This window comes from Podarcis tiliguerta (assembly GCF_965153285.1).
Source record: "Podarcis tiliguerta genome assembly, chromosome: 13".
In the NCBI taxonomy this organism is placed as follows: Eukaryota; Metazoa; Chordata; class Lepidosauria; order Squamata; family Lacertidae; genus Podarcis; species Podarcis tiliguerta.
In genome coordinates, this window is record NC_139546.1 from 423,652 (window position 1) to 445,206 (window position 21,555).

At 48.2% G+C, this 21,555-nt stretch overlaps 1 protein-coding gene and 1 long non-coding RNA gene across 2 annotated transcripts in view; one reads left to right on the plus strand and one right to left on the minus strand.

The window, feature by feature from the left end:
* Window positions 1–21,555, plus strand: part of LOC310661414 — a 169,376-nt gene that overhangs the window by 53,514 nt on the left and 94,307 nt on the right. The window lies entirely within an intron of this gene.
* The window catches only part of SGSM1 (small G protein signaling modulator 1), a 79,618-nt gene that overhangs the window by 8,594 nt on the left and 49,469 nt on the right, over window positions 1–21,555 (minus strand). Inside the window, exons 12-22 of the mRNA XM_083407267.1 lie at window positions 20,845–21,015; window positions 16,745–16,883; window positions 15,677–15,741; window positions 14,291–14,436; window positions 14,012–14,140; window positions 11,516–11,698; window positions 10,978–11,049; window positions 8,582–9,181; window positions 4,896–5,020; window positions 3,872–3,954; window positions 2,605–2,714 (exon numbers count right to left, since the gene is read on the minus strand). Of these exons, the coding sequence (XP_083263393.1) occupies window positions 2,605–2,714; window positions 3,872–3,954; window positions 4,896–5,020; window positions 8,582–9,181; window positions 10,978–11,049; window positions 11,516–11,698; window positions 14,012–14,140; window positions 14,291–14,436; window positions 15,677–15,741; window positions 16,745–16,883; window positions 20,845–21,015 (1,823 nt within the window). The remainder of the gene's footprint in view (window positions 1–2,604; window positions 2,715–3,871; window positions 3,955–4,895; window positions 5,021–8,581; window positions 9,182–10,977; window positions 11,050–11,515; window positions 11,699–14,011; window positions 14,141–14,290; window positions 14,437–15,676; window positions 15,742–16,744; window positions 16,884–20,844; window positions 21,016–21,555) is intronic.

Genomic DNA, 21,555 nt, shown 5'->3' on the forward strand with positions numbered 1-21,555 from the left:
AAGGCAAGCAAAATGCGAGGGAGATAGTGTAAGACACAGGAAATTGAATGCAGATTTCCAAAAAATAGCAAGGAGAGACAAGAAGGCCTTCTTAAACGAGCAATGCAAAGAAATAGAGGATAACAACAAAATGGGAAGAACCAGAGATCTGTTCAAGAAAATTGGAGATATGAAAGGAACATTTCGTGCAAAGATTACCATAATAAAGGACAAAAGTGGTAAGGACCTAACAGAAGCAGAAGACATCAAGAAGAGGTGGCAAGAATACACAGAGGAATTATACCAGAAAGATATGGATGGATCGTACACCCCAGGTAGTGTGGTTGCTGACCTTGAGCAAGGCATCCTGGAGAGTGAAGTCAAATGGGCCTTAGAAAGCACTGCAAATAACAAGGCCAGTGGAAGTGATGGTATTCCAGCTGAACTATTCAAAATTTTAAAAGATGATGCTGTTAAGGTGTTACACTCAATATGCCAGCAAGTTTGGAAAACTCAGCAGTGGCCAGAGGATTGGAGAAGATCAGTCTACATCCCAATCCCAAAGAAGGGCAGTGCCAAAGAATGCTCCAACTACCGCAAAATTGCACTCATTTCACACGCTAGCAATGTTATGCTTAAAATTCTACAAGGAAGGCTCAAGCAGTATGGGGACCGAGAATTCCCAGAAGTGCAAGCTGGATTTAGAAGAGGCAGAGGAACCAGAGACCAAATTGCAAACATGCGCTGGATTATGGAGAAAGCTAGAGAGTTCCAGAAATACATCTACTTCTCCTTCATTGACTATGCAAAAGCCTTTGACTGTGTCGACCACAGCAAACTATGGCAAGTTCTTAAAGAAATGGGAGTGCCTGATCACCTCATCTGTCTCCTGAGAAATCTCTATGTGGGACAAGAAGCTACAGTTAGAACTGGATATGGAACAACTGATTGGTTCAAAATTGGGAAAGGAGTATGACAAGGCTGTATATTGTCTCCCTGCTTATTTAACTTATATGCAGAATTCATCATGCGAAAGGCTGGGCTGGATGAATCCCTAGCCGGAATTAAGATTGCTGGAAGAAATATCAACAACCTCAGATATGCAGATGACACAACCTTGATGGCAGAAAGTGAGGAGGAATTAAAGAACCTTTTATTGAGGGTGAAAGAGGAGAGCGCAAAATATGGTCTGAAGCTCAACATCAAAAAAACAAAGATCATGGCCACTGGTCCCATCACCTCCTGGCAAATAGAAGGGGAGGAAATGGAGGTAGTGAGAGATTTTACTTTCTTGGGCTCCATGATCACTGCAGATGGTGACAGCAGCCACGAAATTAAAAGACGCCTGATTCTTGGGAGAAAAGCAATGACAAACCTAGACAGCATCTTAAAAAGTAGAGACATCACCTTGCCAACAAAGGTCCATATAGTAAAAGCTATGGTTTTCCCAGTAGTGATGTATGGAAGTGAAAGCTGGACCATAAAGAAGGCTGATCGCCGAAGAATTGATGCTTTTGAATTATGGTGCTGGAGTAGACTCTTGAGAGTCCCATGGAGGAAGATCAAACCTATCCATTCCTAAGGAAATCAGCCCTGAGTGCTCACTGGAAGGACAGATCGTGAAGCTGAGGCTCCAATACTTTGGCCACATCATGAGAAGAGAAGACTCCCTGGAAAAGACCCTGATGTTGGGAAAGATTGAGGGCACAAGGAGAAGGGGACGACAGAGGACGAGATGGTGGGACAGTGTTCTCGAAGCTACAAACATGAGTTTCACCAAACTGCGGGAGGCAGTGGAAGACAGAAGTGCCTGGTGTTCTCTGGTCCATGGGGTCACGAAGAGTCGGACACGACTAAACGACTAAACAACAACATGCCATGGAATGTGCAAAGTTAGGAATATTTTTTAAAGCCAGAAAAACTAAAAATAGGATATTTATGGATATGGGAGGAAATGCTGCAGTTAAAATGCACATGCACTGGACATGTGGCAAGAGATGGCTCAGGAAGATGGAATAAAGCAAACACAGAGGCCATACAATTTCAGAAGACCGCCTGTGCGGTGGATGGACAATCTAAAACTAACAGTAGGGATCATGTGGATGCAGGAAGCAAACAACAGAAAGCGATGGAGAGACTGTGAAGAAGTGTCTATCCAAAGACGGACGTGAGACACTGTAGAAGTCAGAAAATGAGCTGTCAGCCTGGCCCAACAATTTCATGTTATGGAATTTTCTGGTTTAGAAAGCTGTGTGGAAATGCACTGGAAAGTGCAGGGTAAATGAATGACTAACGGGAAGGTGAAACTACTAAGTTGGGTTTTCCGGCGTTATGGAGTATGCTGACGACACACAACTCTACTTCTCCATTACATCTGCAGGTGAGGCAGTGGAAGTGCTGGACCAGTGTCTTGCCTCAGTCATGGACTGGATAAGAGTCAACAAACTGAAGCTCAATCCAGATAAGATGGAGGCTCTGTTAGTGGGGGATTCCCTAGGCCAGATGGGTGGGAGGTTGCCTCCTAATTTGGGAACCACTGATCTGACCTCTACATAAGCCTCTGACAAGCAGATCATGGTGAACACTCCATGGAAAGGGTGAACTGGAAGAGTTCCTGTTCTTTACCTGGATGAGGGATCTCATGTTGGCAAAGTGGGTGTCCATGGCGCCTCCATGGGGGAAGTTCTGGTTCATCCGCTTCATAAGCTCTGTGAAACAACTGAAGGCAATGGCCTCTGAACAAGGGCGGGGCGGGGGGGAGTGAGAGAGAGAGAATGGGGGAATCAGTGCCCTGTAGACCTGGATCTCACCTGCTTTTGCCCAGAAGGAAGAGGACCCAGGCCACCCAAGGACACAACCAGGAGCTCTCTGTGTGTTGGCTGCCAAAGGCATGCATGTCCAGGTGACAGTTTTACACATCCTGGCTTGGGGAAAATCACAAAAGTGCTACGTCTTCTCCTGTGCAGGATACTCCTCCTCCAACTGCAGCCCCACATTCCAGCCATGGCCTGGAAGCCACACCAATTAGGCTGTTCACATTGGTCTGACAGTCATGTGGATCTTTGGGATCAGCACACATCAGAGCTTTCTGCATCCTGATGTTCCATCTACCTCCCATGTGCCATGGAGCTGGCTCTGAATTTGTTTTTTTAAACACCAGACATGTCCCTGCTTCAAGCTGTGAAACATGAGTGGGCAAGCCTGTTTCATCTGGATTTGGAGAGGTGCAAGAGGGTGAGGCCCAAATTCTACAATCTCCCACCCACAATGGAAGCACATCTGAGTGGGATGAGAGAGTGGGGGAGTCTTTTCACAGTGGCTGTACCTACAGAGCACCTTGCCTTGGGAAGTGCACTTGGCCCCCTCCTGCACATGAAGAGTTGGATCAGACCAACAGGCCCATCCAGTCCACCATTCTGTTCTCACAGTGAACAAGCAGATGCCTATGAGAAGCCCACATCAGTTGCTCAGAGCCATTTCATTCAAGCAGGCTCTCATTGGGCATGGGTGATCATGTTTTTACATTTGCTGATCCTGTTTCCTTGGTTGGTGGACTTATTCCATTGGGTCTTTTTATGAAATTGTAATTTCACAGAATCACAGAACTGCAGAGTCAGAAGTGACCCCAAGGAATGCAGGAATCATAGCTAAAGAGTCCCTGACAGAGGCCATCCAATCTGTGTTTAAAAACCTCCAACAAAGGAGAGCCCATCACCTCCCCAGGTAGTCCATTCTGTCTGTAAACTATCATGAATGGTGCTTTTGCACCATAGAGTCAGGGCAAAAATGTTATAAATGAACCAATAAATGAATAGTCCAGCGAGGGGATCCATCAGAGCCAGAATTCCCCAGACTGTTAAGGCTGGCATAGTGGCAAATAGAGAGAACTCACCATCATCCAGAATCACAAGCAAAGGAGCCAGCAAGTCACACATCCCCTGGACATAGCCAATGTCAATGTGGTGCCAGACGTAGCTGCAGAGAGACAGGAGGCTGGGTGAGGTGACAGAGGTCCTGCAAAGCAGCTGCCAAGGCCCTGATTTCAAGGGGTCAGCAGCAGACCCAGCAGGAAAAAGGAGCAGAATCTGTGTGGAAACATCCCAAACCTGTGTCCCTCCCATAAACCATGTATGTCTGCAGACCTATATTTCAGCTGCCAGTTCATTTTGCTTTCGGATAGGAGGATTGCAACATTTGACCATACAATCTTAGAGCTGGAAGAGACCCAAGGGTCATCTAGTCCAAGCGCTTGCAATGCAGGGATCACTGCTAATTAATCCATAGGTAATGAACCCACAGCTGATTAAACCAATTAATCAATAAATAATTTTAAACAAACAAAAGCAATTTGATCAATGAAAATGGTGTCATTGATTAAACCACCCAGATTATTATTTTTTTTTAAGATGGCATGTGCTGTCTTAGAAGAGGCACCAGCAAGACAGGGAATGCAGAATGCCTCTTCTAAGATTGGGGGGGGGGGGCTGCTGCAATGCAGAAATGCATCGTCTCAAAGCCCCAAACAGCCTTTGAGGGTGGTTGGTTCCCCTCTAAAAATGCTAGCTTAATAAATCAATCAGTGACAAATCCTCTGTTTAATAAGCTGAGGCTTCATTGGGTCTGTGGGATAACCAGCTTCCTATAACCAGTACTGAGCTGGGTGTGCCAATGGCCTGACGTGGTATAAGGGAGATCCTTTATTCTGAATTATGAGGACTGGAATCTCACTTTATTTTTACGGGAAGGGCCAGGGTTCCAGCCTTCACTCAGCCTGCAAAGGGCCCTCTGTGGTCAGTACATGGGCTGCTCCTTGCGCCAGGCATCCTCTGGTCCCACAGCTCCTGGCCCAAAGAGTGACAGAGTCGCCTGAAGGAACGACACAGCCAGTTCCCGCCCCCATCCCACTGGGCAGCTACCTGCACATGATGTTGCGCAGCTTCTCCAGGTTGGCTGGTGAGAAATACCAGTAGTTCCGGTCGCACCTCTGGACATCCTTCTCAATGCGGTGCAGGTTCACAGTGTACATGTCAAGCAGCTCTGGCTGCGGAAGCAGAAAGGGCAAGGAAACACATCCCAGTTAACGTTCAGCACAAGTTCTGCTAAGGCACATGCAAGGGCCTGTCCACGCCACAAACTTAACAGCTGGTTTTAAAAGTCATAGCATTGCAGAGTTAGAAGGGACCCAGAGGGCCATCTGGTGCAACGCTCTGCAGTGCAGGGATCACAGCAGAATGACAGGTGGATCCTGCTGCCCGAGGCAGTTGCCTCACCTTGCCTCACAGGTGGGCCAGTCCTGCCTCAAATGGGGCAATAAAGGAATGAAATGTAGAAAAGTACATGTGGTGATAGTTTTGTTATTTACAAAACTATTCACACAAACTCAAAACTGAGCTGTTGATAACACAGATATCCTGGCATTGGTAAATCAATTTTAACACCCCACTGATGTCAATGGGACTAAAATATGATTACTTCCTCTCAATCTATCCCATAATCTCTCGCCTTAAACTGGGGGGTATTGACTTTGTTACTATGATATTTTTTAACAGTAATAATTTTTTATATATACCCCGCCCTCCCCAGCCAGAGATGGGTTCAGGGCAGCTAACACCAGTAAAATCACAATTAAAATGTTGGGGAAGGAAAAAACCAACCAATTTAAAATACAGGTTAAAATACAATTTAAAATGCAGCCTCATTTTAATAGTAGCCCATAGATCAAAACCATAAGGGGAGGGAAACATAAGGGTCAGACTAAGTCCAAACCAAAGGCCAGGCAGAACAGCTCTGTCTTGCAGGCCCCGCGGAAAGATGTCAACTCCCGCAGGGCCCTAGTCTCTTGTGACAGAGCGTTCCACCAAGTCGGGGCCAGTACTGAAAAGGCCCTGGCCCTAGTTGAGACCAATCTAACCACCTTGCGACCTCCAAAGTGTTGTCATTTGTGGACCTTAAGGTCCTCCACGGGGCATACCAGGAGAGGCGGTCCCGTAGGTATGTGGGTCCTAGGCCACATAGGGCTTTAAATGTCAAAACCAGCACTTTAAACCTGACCCTATACTCCACCGGGAGCCAGTGCAGTTGGTAAAGCACTGGATGAATGTGATCCCATGGCAAAGACCCTGTAAGGAGCCTCGCCACAGCATTCTGCACCTGCTGGAGTTTCTGGGTCAGCTTCAAGGGCAGTTCCGCATAGAGCAAGTTACAACAATCAACCCTGGAGGTGACCATCGCATAGATCACTGTGGCCAGATCAGGGCAAGAAAGGTAAGGGACCAACTGCTTAATACAGAGAAGATGGAAAAATGCCACCTTTGCTGTGGCTGCAACCTGCACCTCCATGGAAAGGGAGACATCGAACGTTTCACCCAAGCTCTTGACAGAAGGCGCTGGCACTAACTGAGCCCCCGCAAAAGATGGGAGTTGGCGCCCCAACCCCATTTCATCCTGACCTAGACAGAGGACCTCTGTCTTGGAAGGATTTAACTTCAACCGGCTCCCACACAGCCATCCAGCCACAGCTTCCAAGCATCTGGTCAGTGTGTCTGGGGCCGAGTCAGGGCGGCCGTCCATCAACAGATAAAGCTGGGTGTCATCAGCATATTGTTGACAACCCAGCCCAAAGCACCAGACAATCTGGGCAAGGGGGCACATAAAGATATTGAAAAGTATCGGGGAAAGGATTGCACCCTGTGGCACACCACACACCAAGGAGTGCCACGGTAGCTCCCTCGTTAGTGCTATCCTCTGTCCCCGACCTGCGATAAAGGAGTGCAGCCATTGTCGGACTGTGCCCTGAATCTCCACATCGGCAAGGCAGTGGTACAAAAGTTCGTGATCGACCATGTCGAAGGCTGCTGACAGATCTAAAAGAATCAGCAGTCCCGACCCGCCTTGATCCAGCTGTCTACGGAGATAATCTGTTAGGGCGACCAAACGCATCGCGGTCCCGTAACCAGGGTGAAAGCCGGACTGGAATGGATCCAAAGCCGATGTTTCATCCAGAAACCTACCAAGTTGTTTGGCAATCGCTCTCTCAGTTACCTTACCCAGGTATGGAAGATTCGAAACCAGGTGGTAATTGGATAGATCTAAAGGATCTAAGGATGTTTTCTTTAAGAGCGGATGCAACACTGCTTCCTTCAACTCCCCTGGTAAAGTCCCCGTGCCAAGGGACTGATTGATGATCTCACCCAGGGGGGCCCACACCTCGTCTGCACATGCTCTAATCAGCCAAGACGGGCACGGGTCAAGAGGACAGGTGGTGGGCCTTCCAGCTCGGAGGAATCTGTCTACATTGGCAGGGAGTATCCGATCGAAGTGGTCCAATACTGGACCTGGGGACAGTCGAGGGGCCTCCAGTTCTGTTACTGTATCCAAACTGGCAGGGAGGTCACGGCAGAGCAGCAAGACTTTCTCTGCAAAAAAGCTCGCAAATGCCTCACAGCTATGGGTCAAATTCGTATTTAAATTTGGCTGTTCCTCTAGGGTTGTTAAAGACCTAATTATTCTAAAAAGTTGCGCTGGGCGAGAGCTAGCGGAAGCAATGGAAGCTGAGAAGTAAAACTTCTTTACATTTTCACTGCCATCTCATAGGCTTTCATAAACGTCCTATAAGATGTTCTTGAGGCTTCGCTGCGAGCACGCCGCCATACTCGCTCTAGCCATCTGAGGTCCCGCTTCATTTCCCGGAGCTCCTCGGTAAACCAGGGGGCCCGGTTTCGGCGGGGTCACAGAGAGCACTTAGGTGTGATCTCATTGGTGGCTGCCAAGAGCCGGTTATTCCAGTTCTCGACAAGCTCATCTAGTGAGCCGCCAGGGGAAGCAGGGTCCCGCAAGGCTTGACGAAATCCATCAGGATCCATCAGCCTTCACGGGTGAGCCCAAATAGGCTTGCCACCCGGGAGGGAGTCGGGAGTCAATCCTGGCTTTCAGACCATGGCACTTCCACAAGTGAGGACATGATCACATCTATACCCACAGCAAAAATCAAATCCAGCGTGTGGCCTGCTTGGTGTGTGGAACCCAAAACAAACTGGGTTTTTTAAATATTGTAAACCATCCTGTGATCCTCAGAAGAAGGGCAGTATAGAAATGTTAACACCAACAAGAACTGTGGGCCATCATTTAAAAAACTAAACTGTCTTGAGAACACTGCCAGAAAGGCAAGGCTGTAGTACATTAGTAGTAGCTAGCAAGTAAATTAGCTGTACAGTGGTACCTTGGGTTACATACGCTTCAGGTTACAGACTCCGCTAATCCAGAAATATTACCTCAGGTTAAGAACTTTGCTTCAGGATGAGAACAGAAATCGTGCTCCAGTGGTGTGGTGGCAGCAGGAGGCCCCATTAGCTAAAGTGGTGCTTCAGGTTAAGAACAGTTTCAGGTTAAGAATGGACCTCCGGAATGAATTAAGTACATAACCAGAGGTACCACTGTAGTAGTTAGTAGCTGTTAGTAAGTGAATAGATAAATGCTCTAGTGCGATCACAGCAAAAATTTCACCCTGCCTAAAATGTTTGCTCCTTTTGGGTTTTAAAGCAAAACAAAATACCGTTCCCAAAGATCAGGAGGAACCAGGGACCCGGGACCCTGACACACTCACAGAGTAGGTGACCCCCGACGAGGAGACAGGCGAGACTTCGCTAATGGTCAAGTCAGTGACAGCCAGGGATTGTGAATCCAACTGCGGGTACAGGCTCTCCATCTCTGGCTCTTCTGAGAGGTCATCTTCACTCCCCATGGAGCTTTGCTGCCCCACACTGTGGTCTGGCCAGCTGCCTGTCACATCCACTATAGACAGAGATGCCCCCTCTTTATCGGGGTGCTCCTTGCCCATGAGGATAAGCTCCTCTAAGCTGCTGCTGGTGGGGAGCTCCTCCAGGCTGTCCTGGCCCTGCAAACCTTCCCCTGTTTGTGTGCCACCCACAAGGGCATTGTCCACACCGAGAGGTCCCTGGCCGACAGCCATGCTCGCCTGGGCAGAGTGGCACACCGCTTTTGCGGTCTCCACCATACTGTCCTTGGTGCTGAAGATGTGCTCTGAGCATGGGGAGGTGACCAAAAAGTTCTGGGAAGAGGGATAGCAAGGGTCGGGGGAGGAGGCGCCGTCAGGGATCATCCCGTTGGAGAGTTTGGGCCGTTTGCCATCTTCAGATTTGGCATCTGCCTCGGGCTGTTCTACCTCATCAACCGACTCAAACACCTGGGCAAAGAAGGAGAGGCCAAAAGAGAACAGGAATGGATCAGATTGTCTGACTACTGCAATGGCCTCTGCATGGAGCTGCCTTTCAAGATGGAATCTACACACGTATAAAAAATGCTGTGAAAAAGCTTTGTTAAAAGTTTTGAAAAATACATTGAATTTTGCATAGCTCACTGTCACCATCTAGAGTCACATTTGTATATTACACTTTACAACACATTTAAAATGTTTTGTTTGCAGCTGTATAGCTGAGTCTACCGAGGAGCCTCAGCCAGTGCAAAGTGCTCTGTTGCTTTTTCTGGCCAAGTGATCACAGCATATAATTCAGATTCCAGATTGGTTGTCAGCCCAATTCAAAGTGCTGGCTGCCATCTTGAAAGCCACAAACTGCTTGGAGCCAGGTTATTCCACGGATTGCCAGCAGCCTCACAAAGCTGCCTGGCTCTTAAGATTGGCTGTAGAGGTTCCCATCAGGAAGGTGCACCAGTCTAGTGAGGCAGGTCCTTTGCAGTGGTGGGTCCCCCACCTTGGAACTGCACTTGGCCCCTTTGACGGTTTCTGAACTGGCTCTGAAGATCTCTCTTTTCAAACCTGCTTTTATCCAATTCATTCAAGGCTGGTCTAAGCTTTTAAGTGCAATTTTAAAATGCTGCAACTATTTTTCTACCCTATTTTATCATTTCACTGCTGATTTTTTGTTATGTAAATTTTGATCGTTACTGTGAAATTTGTGAGTGGGCTGCCTAGCCCTGAAAGGCACCACAGAAATACCAAAATGAGTTTATAAAGATAGGTAGATATTTTACAGTGAGTCATAAAACAGAGATTAATTTATTATAGCAAAAAAATAAAATTAAAAAATGCTTATGTAACAGTAGTAAATAGTTAAATGTTTAGTAAGAGACTGCATTCTGCAAAGATCTGAAGCTGTGTTCCCAAGTGGGTGGTAGCATCCCTAGGGGTGGGATTACCTAGGGGGAAGCAGGGGGCACTGGAGGTATAAATGACTATCAGACTTTGAAAAGCTGGTATTACTGGATCAAGTTAATCAGTTTTCTTGAATTAATTAAACTAAATAGTTTAAATTGGATTCTGAATAAAGGTGCAATTAGTTGTTGTGTTGTTATCTTTCTTACTGTTGTGGGCCAGGCCAAAAGCAATGCTCTCTCTAGAGATGGAATGATGGAGCCCAGGGGACAGTGGCCCCCAAAAGTTTGGGGTCCGCTGACCTACAGCAAACTTTATCTACCTGCCAGATCTGACCACTGGCCCACCCAGCTTCGCCAGGGCCTCTCCTGAATCTCTGCCTTGGGGGTCTTTCCCAGCCTGCTCCTGAGACCCTTCGGCTGGGGAGACCACTGAGGATTGAACTGCACTCCAGGTAGCTTACAGGTAAAATAAGAACAACTAAAAACATGAAGGGGGGAACAGTGATTAAAAAACAAGGTAGCATTAATAGAATTAAAACGATCCATCTATCTAGACAATCTATTAAAAACATACAATCACATTTTTATCCTGTCCTTTCCTCCAAGGAGCTCAATTTGGTGTACAAGCTTCTCCCCCATCCTCCTTTAATCCCCACAGCAACCCTGTGAGGTAGGCTAGGCTGTGAGAAGGCAGTGACTGGCAGCCAAGGCCACCCAGTGAGCTGCATGGCTGAGTGGAGATTTGAACTTTGGTTCCCCAGGTCCTTAGCCAACACTCTAACCATTACACAGTGCTGTCTCTCAGGCTTGCACAGCAGCTCAGAATTTGGAGTCCCCCCCGAGGATCCAACAGGCTGGACACCTCACCTGGGTACTGCCACTGGAGTCGCTCTGAAGCCGTGTCAGGTTCTGTGGGCCGGAACTGCCGCTCTGGGAAGACTGTGGGAAGAGAGGAGGCGAATGGGAGAACCAGGCCAGGGGGACAAGTCAAGGTGTCTGCAGTGGGGGCAGAATGCGCTGATGCCAGGAATCAGGGGAGGAGGCCAGCTTGGGGGGGCAAGAACCAACAGTGCCCCCTCTTTTTAAATTGCTCGTCCCCTTCCACTCACAAGGTGCTTTAACAATCAGTTGGGGGGGGGGGACTAGGGAGACTCTCCTCTCATAACCCTGAACAAACTACAGCTCCCAGGATTCTATGGAGGGGGGCCATGGCTGTTCCAAGTGGTATCCTAGTGCCTTTAATGTAGGGGGCGGATATGGCGAACATGCTCCAGGGAGTGCTGCAGGAAAGGGCGCAGTGGAGGGGAGAAATTGAGAGATTTAAATTATTTTTACGCATTCTGAAGCCATCTGGGAACTGACTCAATTCCAATGGACCTTGATTCCCCCCCCCCCCGCCACTCACATCGTTGCTGATGGTCGAATCTCGGTGCATCATGTGTTCCATGTGGGAGTCCAGGCTGGCCCCTGAGGAGCACTTGGCCAGGGCGGCCGCGTGAGACTCCTTCTCCCGTTGTCGGACAATCGCCTCGCAGCCCAGCCATTCTGCCATGGTTTGCTCATAGCAGGCGCGAGTCTGGCTGTCGACCTGAAGCCAAGAGAGAAGCTGGGAGAGGCCCGTGCATCCCCCACAGCACCCTGGAGCAGAACTGAACCCAGTTTCATTTATTTGTTTGCTGGATTTATGTCTCACCTTTTCCTCCAAGTAGCTCAAAAGTGGCACAATGGTCAGAGTGTCAGACTAGAACCTGGGAGACCAGGACTCAGCCATGAAGCTCCCTGGGACCTTGGGCCAGTCACTGCCTCTCAGCCTAACTTACCCCACAGGGTTGTTGTGGGGATTAAATGAGGAGGGGGAGAACCATGTACCTTGAGCTTCTTGGAAGAAAAAGATGGTATATAGATGTAATAAACAAAACAACAAACATGGTTCCCCTTCCTCTTCATTTAATCCCCGCAGCTACCCTGTGAGGGAGGTTAGGTTGCAAGAAGGCAGCCACTCCGTGAGCTTCATGGTCGAGTCGGGATTTGAATCCTGGTCTCCCAAGGTCCTTGTCTGACACTCTAACCACTAGAGCACACTGCCTCTCACACAAGAGAGGATAAGTGGTGCAGATAGTTTGAAAAGGATAGAAAGGGAAAAGAACACTTGGCAGCAGGGGAATTTGAACCCATGCCTCCGGAGAGAGCCTAAATCCAGAACCTTAACCCACTCGCAGCGCTGCCTTAAGCAGTGTGATACCTTAGACTGCACAGCACAGAACAATGCCAGGCCTGACCACTTTCTACAAAGTTTGAATCTGATCCACGGCTCTTCCTCAATCCCCCCATCCCGCAAAATCATTTGCCATCAATTAATTTGAATATTATCAAGAAATTTCCAGTGAGCTTCTCATGAGTGGGGTGCAGGATTTTGTCCTGCCTGCCTTGTTTTTAAGGTGCCCAAGGAGTAAGTTCTGGAAGTCCTTTCTCTCAATCTAAAATCATCCACCCAGTGGTCTGGGCTCTGCTGACTTCCTGCGTGCCCAAGTTTCAATGAAAGCCCATGGGGAAGAGATCAGGAGGGAACACAACAGACTGCTGGGTCAGGCAAAAGGGACCACCTAGTCCAGCCTCACAGGGGCCACTCAGATGCCCCAGTGAGAAGCCCACAAGCAGGGCTCAAGCAGAACAGCAGCCTTCTGCCCCCCCCCCTGTGGTTTCTGGCAACTGGGATTCAGAAGATTTGCTGCCCCTGACTGTGGAGGCAGAGCCGAGCCACTGAGAGCCGCCCACAGCTCTCTCTTCCATGACTCCCCTTTTAAAGGTCTGTAGACCACTCTGCCTCCTGGGGAAACAAGTTCCATAGTTTAACCATGCACTGCATTTTCAGATCAGGAAGTGTGGGCAGGCTGAGGAGCACCAGAGAAATGCTTTGCGGAAAGAAAAATTCACCCACCACACCCTCAGCCACTTTGCAATGGTAAGGAACGTGCCAACCCCAGCTCTAAAGTGCCCTGAGTATGAGGCAGAAAAATGGAGCCCTCTTCCACTGGGCAAAGTCAATTTTTGAGGCAGGACTTATGCAAAGAGAACAAATGGAAGTTTTAATCAGCCCCACATAATACTAAAATAGCAGCAAAGAGGTACGTATATCTATAAAACACATTCTTATTAAGTGATCCACTAGTTAGTATAAACTTTTGGTTTTCTGGAGAATTTTTGAATGGAATGAAGCTCCACCATTCTCCTGCAAAGGTGTCTTTGTGCTCCTCTTCCTCTTCATGTGTGGGTCAATTTTTCCATAAGGCAATAATTAATAATAATAATAATAATAATAATAATAATAATATATTTATATATTTATATCCCGCCCATCTGGCTGGGTTTCCCCAGCCACTCTGGACAGCTTCCAAAGGGAGATTAAAAATACATTAAAACATCAGTCATTTAAAAACTTCCCTAAACAGGGCTGCCTTCAGATGTCTTCTAAACATCAGATAGTTGTTAATTTCCTTGACAGCTGATGGGAGGGCGTTCCACAGGGCGGGCACCACCACCGAGAAGGCCCTCTGCCTGGTTCCCTGTAACTTGGCTTCTCGCAGTTAGGGAACCACCAGAAGGTCCTCAGAGCTGGACCTCAGTGTCCGGACTGAATGATGGAGTGGAGACGCTCCTTCAGGTATACTGGGCCGAGGCCGTTTAGGCAATGATTCACCCTCTTTTGTACCATGCGTTCAATTCTGTACCTTTTAAGCCCTTCCAGAATGTGACTGTAACCACATGTGCTCTGCCACTAAGAGAAATCCAATTAGTGGTTTATCCACTAATCGTTCGTCTTGTTTAGCATTTAAATACAGATTCAGTAACACAAGCACTGCAGACTTCATGGCATACCGATGAGTAATTTTACTTATCTCACCTGCTTTCTCTCAGCTTCTGACATCCCAAACCGGTAATGTCCCAGCAGGAAAGGCCAGACTGCTTTCCGGATCTTGTGCTGGACCCCTCCGAAGTAGACTAGCCGCAAAAGCTCTTTCTCCTCATAGCTCTGTGGGGAAAGTTCACTGAAAACTGAGGCCAAGTAAAGAGAAAATGACTCCCCCCCCCCCCGCCAGCCCTCAACCACCTGCCTTCAAAAGCCGGGCCAGAGCCGACTGTGTCCCAGGGGTGGCCAGGGCGAATTGGGGGTCCCCCTTACCGTACTGTCTTGCAGGAACATCTCCCAGACCTCAGGGGTCAGCCCCTGGCTGGCGCTGCAGGGCACGCTGGGTGACACAATGTCGTGGTTCACCAGCGCCGAGAGGTGGGTTCTCACCGTGGAGAGGTGCCGGCAGTAGGCCAGCCCTAAGCCATGGAAAGCAGAGAGAAAGAGGCTGCACAGAGGGCAATCCCAGAGAGACCAGCCCTCCACAGCGGGAAGGGCAGGTAGGGGAGGCGGCTAAAGCACCACTGCCCATTGCTCCCCCAGGGAGGGGCAATACTGGCACAAGAAGCACCCCCACCACCCGCCTGACTTGGAGGAGGGACTGTAGGACCGTGTCAGGACCCAAGGAGCCCCTTCAGTCCCCTTCCACCTCTACAGTTGTGCGATTCCATGCTGTCACTTAGAGGAAAGAAAATCTGAACTGGTTGTATCAACCACCCTGCCCAAGCTGGGTGCCCTCCAGGCGCTCTAAACTGCAAATCCCAGTCAACCCAACTGTGTCAAGGCCACAGTTCAAGCCCCATGTTGAGCAAAACATTCCTGCATTGCAAGGGGTTGGACTAGATGAGCCTGGCTGTCCCTTTCACCTCCACTATTCTATGATTCAATGCGCTGTAGTCCAAATGACCATGCTCACTGGGGTGCTGGAGTTGTAGTTCTAAACATCTGCTATAGACTGATGGCAGAGGGAGAGAAGGGAAACAGAGCTAGTCCCCTGGCAGGGGGATGAGAGGCCAGCTGCCTCCATCAACCATCACCAACTGGCAGCCATTCCACAGGCTACCTGCACCCATTCTATCCCAGCTGTTCCTTATTAAGAACTTTGTCACTTTTAAGAACTGGTGCCAGACTTTGATTTTTCCTTCTCCCTTCCCATCTCTTTCCTTTAATGCCATGTCTGATAGATCATAATCCTGAGGGCCAAGATCATCTTGATCTTTATTGAGCTGCAAGTCTTTTTGGCTTAAGAGCCAGGGGAAGTCTGGGATAAACAAAATATTCTTGCAGTTTTGGTGTCACAGTAGTAGACCCAAGGTAGTTCTGCCCTTCAGTTCACAATACTGGGGCAAACTCCACATCACACTTAATTGCAAGGCCATAGTGCTATAGGGGATATAAAAGTACTTCTTTGTCATCACCTTTTAAAATGAAAAGCAGCAGAAGATAGAAAAGGCTGCTTAACCCTTTCTCCCCCATGGTTATTTCTACACCAAAAACCGTAATTCCATCTCCTGCCCCCAAATGCTTTTTCATCAGGAGATTCAGCAGCCGGGGGGGGGGGGGGGAGCAACTTTCAAAGAAATGGCGGGGGAAGGGTTAAGCAGGCTGTTCCCCTGGCTCCCAAGTGGTGACTAAAAATGGGATGAAGTGAAAACTCACAGCCATAAAACGCTCGAGATAGTATCTGGTACTTCATGTTATCACACAGCAGCTTCAGAGGAGCCCTGGGAAGAGAGAGGGAAGGGGGGTATAGCTACAGTCCTATAAGGAACCAGAGGATGGATTGTTGCAAATGGATACACCACAAGCAATAATCCCATTTTTCAAGATGTACTTTTCAAAAACACATTAGCTGCCATTCAAAGCATAGCATTTCCCTCCTTAGTGACTCACAAGATTAAAAGCAATCTAAAAGCATCCTGCACAGGGGTTCCTGAACTTTTCCAGGCTCCTGCCCCCTTAGTTCCATAAACTCATGCCCAGAGCCCCCAGTCTATAAAAGGCATTATACAAAATAGCATAATAATAACACAAAATAATAACACAATAAAACTCAAAATGCTAATAATAATGAAGAATGCATGTGCTACTGCACCTGGCTGTGGGCTGAGCCACACCGTACAGTGAGAGCCTCCCCCCAAAGAATCATGGGAGCTGTAGTTTGTTAAGGGTGCTGGGAATTAAGAAAACAAAGAAATCCTGCTGCATGAGGCCAACGGCCCCTCTAGCCCAACAGCCTGGTCTCACGGTGGCCACCCAGATGCTGAGAAACGCTGAAGCAGGATTTGAGCTCAAGAGCTCCCTCGCCTCCTGAGGTTTCCAGCAACTGCTCTACCGAAGCAAGATGGCCTCCAGCCGTGGAGACAGAGTACAGCCCTCGTGGCTAGTAGCCCTTGAGAGAGAAGGGTCGTAGCTCACAGGCAGAGCATCTGCCTTGCACAAAGAAGCTCCAAGAGCCAATCCCCAACTGCCTCTCTGGTCAGGGCTACAGAGCCCAGACAGCCTCTGCCAGTTGGTGTGGACAGTACTGCCCTAGATGGGTCTGACTCCCTATGTTCCTGAACTATAGCTCCCAGGATTCTCTGGGGGGAGTCATGTGCTTTAATTGCCCTTCCAGACCTCACCCCGCCAGCCCTCAAGTCAGCCCTTTTGCCTCTGTGAGGCCACCTGGGCTCCCTGGCAGAGAGCAGCCCCATCTCACCCCCAAGCCAGCCTCTGTCGCCTTGCCTTTCATGGTTGCAGCCATTGGAGGGGCCACTCTCCGTGGATCCGCTCTGAGAGCAGGATGAGCAGGAGGACTTGCGGGTGCCTGGCTGCCACATGGAAGGGAGGGTGCTCGTCTGGGTGTCGACCAGATCCTGCGGGGCTAGAAATGCAGAAAGAGAATAGCACAACATCAGGATAAGGCTTGAAGCAGCTTACCCCAGGAGCAGAGAGAGATGGAAAGCTAGATGGGAAAAATCAGACACACAATATTTGGAGGGCTACATCGATTAAACCAATTGCATGATCTTCACCCAATCACAGGAAGGCTTTCAATTAATAAGAGAGAAAAGGTCAACTGCACCAGTATCCACAAACTGGGCTCATTGGCACAACCAAAGGTGGCACCTAAGGAGGCTTTTCTCAAGATAACCACCTCAGTCTCCAAGGAAAATGCATGAATTTGCAGGGAGCACAAGGGAAGCTGCCTTGTACCCAGCCCATCTAGCTAGTACTGTCAGCACTGAATGGCAGCAGTCTCAGGCAATGATACTTTCCCAGCCCTCCCCAGAGGTGCTGGAGATTGAACCAGGGACCCCTTGCATGCACCGCAGGTGCTCAGCCATCAAGCTGTGCACCTCCTATTCCTTGCTGACCAACTTGGGTCATTTGCAAGGGACTGTGTGCCTCAAGGGAACTGGGAACCCTGCAGTCAGAGGGTCAGAGGAGAGAGAAACCTTGCCTCTGGTGTTCGCAGGGTCCCTTTTCCTGTGATGAAAGGGAAAAGAATCAAGAGCTCTATTGCTGGGAAGAATGGTTCCATCCAAGATGTTTGGAGTGGAGGGGAGTCTTCTGGAAAGCCCCCATCCCCACCAGTGAGACAGGGTCATCCGGAAGAGCTGAGGCAGGAAAACAGGATCCTCTCACCCAGCCTTTAACTTTCTTGGGTCCTCCATACATAGTAGGACAGCAGAGATGCCTGGGCTTTTGCTTGTCTCAAGGCAGCCTCAGAAGCATTCTCTGGAGCCGGCCAAGTCTCAGTTATTTTTAGCCACAGCTTTTACCTCCTCTGGATGTGTAGGTAAAGCAGGAGCTGGGCTGAGTACAGAGTTCAAAAACTAGAGTTCAAGGCTAGAAGCCATTGATAGCCTTATTCTCCATGAATTTGTCCAATCCTCTTTTAAAACCCTCTACTTATCTATATAAGGGATGCGGGTGGCGCTGTGGGTTAAACCACAGAGGCTAGGGCTTGCTGATCAGAAGGTTGGCGGTTCGAATACCCATGACGGGGTGAGCTCCCGTTGCTCGGTCCCTGCTCCTGCCAACCTAGCAGTTCAAAAGCATGTCAAAGTGCAAGTAGATAAATAGGTACTGCTCTGGCAGGAAGGTAAACAGCATTTCCGTGCGCTGCTCTGGTTCTCCAGAAGCGGCTTAGTCATGCTGGCCACATGACCCGGAAGCTGTACCCCGGCTCCCTCTGCCAGTAAAGCAAGATGAGCACCGCAACCCCAGAGTCGTCTGCGACTGGACCTAATGGTCAGGGGTCCCTTTACCTTTATACAACAGTGAGCATTCATCCTGATATCCTGAGATGAGCGCCACAACCCCAGAGTTGCTTAACTGTCAGGGGTCATTTACCTTTACCTTTTACCTATCTATATACCGTATTTTTCGCTCTATAAGATGCACCAGACCACAAGATGCACCTAGTTTTTGGAGGAGGAAAACAAGAAAAAAAAATATTCTGAATCTCAGAAGCCAGAACAGCAAGAGGGATCACTGCGCAGTGAAAGCAGCAATCCCTCTTGCTGTTCTGGCTTCTGGCTGCACAGCCTGCATTCGCTCCATAAGACGCACACACATTTCCCCTTACTATTTAGGAGGGGGAAAGTGAGTCTTATAGAGCAAAAAATACGGTACTTTTTCCAGAATCCAGTTCACATTTTCTGTCTTGTTATAAAATATATGTTGTATTTTTCAAATCTTGCAAATCACTGTGGGATCTTTGATGAAGGGAAAGATACAAACCCTTTCTCAGGGTAGCCAACCTTGTGCTGGCCAGATGATGTTGGACTACAACTCCCATTGTCCAGGACCATTGGGCTAAACTGGGTGTGCGTGTTGGGAGGTTGTAGTCCAGCAACATCCGGCGGCCATGTTGGCTATCCTAGAAACAACTAACCTTAAGTGCTCACCATCTCACAGTAAACTTCATGGAGAACTGGCTAAGCACTTAAGAGTTGTGAGGCAGCCAAGTTACAATTCACAGCAAAACTTTCAAAATAATCCCTGGCTGGTTTCACATCAGAGCAAAGGCTCTGATATGCCTTCCAATTACAAGCTCTCATATAACTGGCTTGCAGGAGCACTGCAATGACATGCTGACTCCAGAGTCACTTTGAAACAATTTTACCACACCAAAATGATTGAAGGGAAATTTCCATGAATCACCCCTACATGTCCCACTGGAGCACCATGGCCTAAATGAGTTTTGGAAAGGATGCCAAATGCTTTGATACAAGAAGAAAGAGCATCCCTGGAGCAGATTGTCCTTGAGGGACGGGGCAATGGAGCCTTCCTCCACCAAACAAGAATTGGACCACAGGAGGACGCAAAAGCCATATCTTGCTCTCTAAACTCTATGCAGGGGACATGGGGAATGTGAATTCAAGGACGGTGGGAGGAGCATTTTGATTCAGATCACAGCAGGAAGGTTACTCTGCACAGAGAAGCAGGCTTTGTGTCTGCTGGCATTTGCTAAATCCTACATCAACCAACCTGTTCAGGTATTTAGCAGGTGAACTGCCTGGGCTTTTAACTAATCAATTTAAAAATGAAGGCTTTCTAGGAGAAATGAAAAAACAGTACCGTGTTTTTCAAAGGTCAGCTGATTGACAGTTTTCCGTGTTACTATCAGATGCCTCAAGTATCATTTGGTGGAAAGGAAGGACCCAAGCATTAACAACAATAATGTCCCCATAGTGACACTGGGGAAAGTCAGGCTGAGGTCTGCTGGGCCAATTCTTGGCTGCAGGGCAAAGCCAACCCAGCCCTTGTCCCCTCCAGCCTGAGATCCAAAAGGGAGAGGGGCTAACCCGACAGGAACCTGGAGAGGACAAAGTCTTCCCCAGATCATCCTTTGGACAGCAAGAGGGATGGCTCCATCTCTGCAGAGGTGGCTGCAAGCTGCTGATCTGTTAAAGGACATTTTTCATTTGAGCTCCGTTGCCTCCTTCCTTTCATCTGCCTCAGATTATAACCAACAAGAAGTATGACAGCAACATTATATCACTACTAAAAGCAATTAGATCCATTAAAACATGCCTCTGATTTAATTGGACAATAGATTTCACGGTTTTCATTTTTTTAAATGTTAATTGTTATAGCTATTTATGCATCTGTGGGCATCAGGCATCCTCTCCTCCTCCTCCCAACACAGAAGGGATTGGGGCCAGCTGTGACACATGCAGCACACCATTACAGAGGGAAGAAAGGAGGCTGCTTTTCCTTCACAGCTGTGAGTATTTTATGGACATGCAGGTCTAATCAGTTCATTGGTTTAAAAAGCATTGTATGATCAATCTATTAAGATTTCTTTAAACTGGGCAGCAGCCCTAATCACAGCCCTAATTACAGGTGCCACATAATACTGTTCTGCATTTATAAGAAAGCAATGTTTTAGTTTGGCAGCACCTGCACACTTTGGAACTCCTTGCCTGTTGACATCAGGCAGGTGGAAATGCTGTACCCTTTTTGGTAGCTGCTAAAAAAAAAAATTAGACAAGCCTGTCCAGACATGCAGACAATTGATGTATGTTTAACGTTAATTTTTAAAAAATGTTTTACATAGGGTTTTTAAAAAATAATTTTATTGTTTTATTTGTCTTGTAAACCACTTTTTTTTCTTACAACCAAGGTGTATATAAATGTTATGAATTAAATGAACTTGCTTCTTCTGCTTGTGTGCCTCCAGGCAAAGCAGCCCAAGGGAATGAGCCAAGGAAAAAGATGGGAAGAGGAGGATCCCAGCTGCCTGCCCTGCCCTGATTCATAAATGCCAGCATCTGCCCCAGCTGCCAAGCCAAAAGCAAGAAGCACCCTCCATGGGCCAACAACAACATTACACAGGTGTGGGCTGGACCCCAACGTGACCAGAAGGGGAGCCGTTGCCTCAGGAAGACTCAGAGACCATTTGGGCATCACCACCACTCTGGCAGAGGTCCGACGCTTCCAGGCCTTTTCTTTCCCAGCGGCAGTAGAGGTGGAGGGAAGGCAAGAAGGGTGGTTAACAACCACTAAAGAGGAAGGGAGAGAAAAGGCAAAACATGAAGGCGGGCACAGTCCATGCCGCTTCCTCAAGCCTGGAAAAAGGAAAAACACACTAGGAACTCACTAGCTGTGATTCCCACATTGCTGAGGGTTGGTTCCAACTCTACGATTCTAGGAATAGTAGAAAAATCCATCATTGGCCAGAAATCCCCCTATGGGAAAGCAAAGAGAGCCAGTGTGGCCTAGTGGTTAGAGTGTTGGGCTTAGGACTTGGGAGAACAGGATTCAAATCCTCACTCAGCCATGAAGTTCAATGAGTGGCCTTGGGTGCCAGTCACTGCCTCTCAGCCTAACCTACCTCCCAGGGGTGTTGTGAGGATAAAACGGGGAGGAGAATTATGTATGCCAACTTGAGCTCCTTGGATTAAAAGGTTGTATATAAATGAAAAGAACAATAATTAAGATCACTAACACGATAGGAGTTGGGAGTCAGTCAACATCTAGAGAGAGAAGAGCAAATACACACCCTTTGATGTTTGATGGAGGATTCAGTTTCCCCAGCTTTC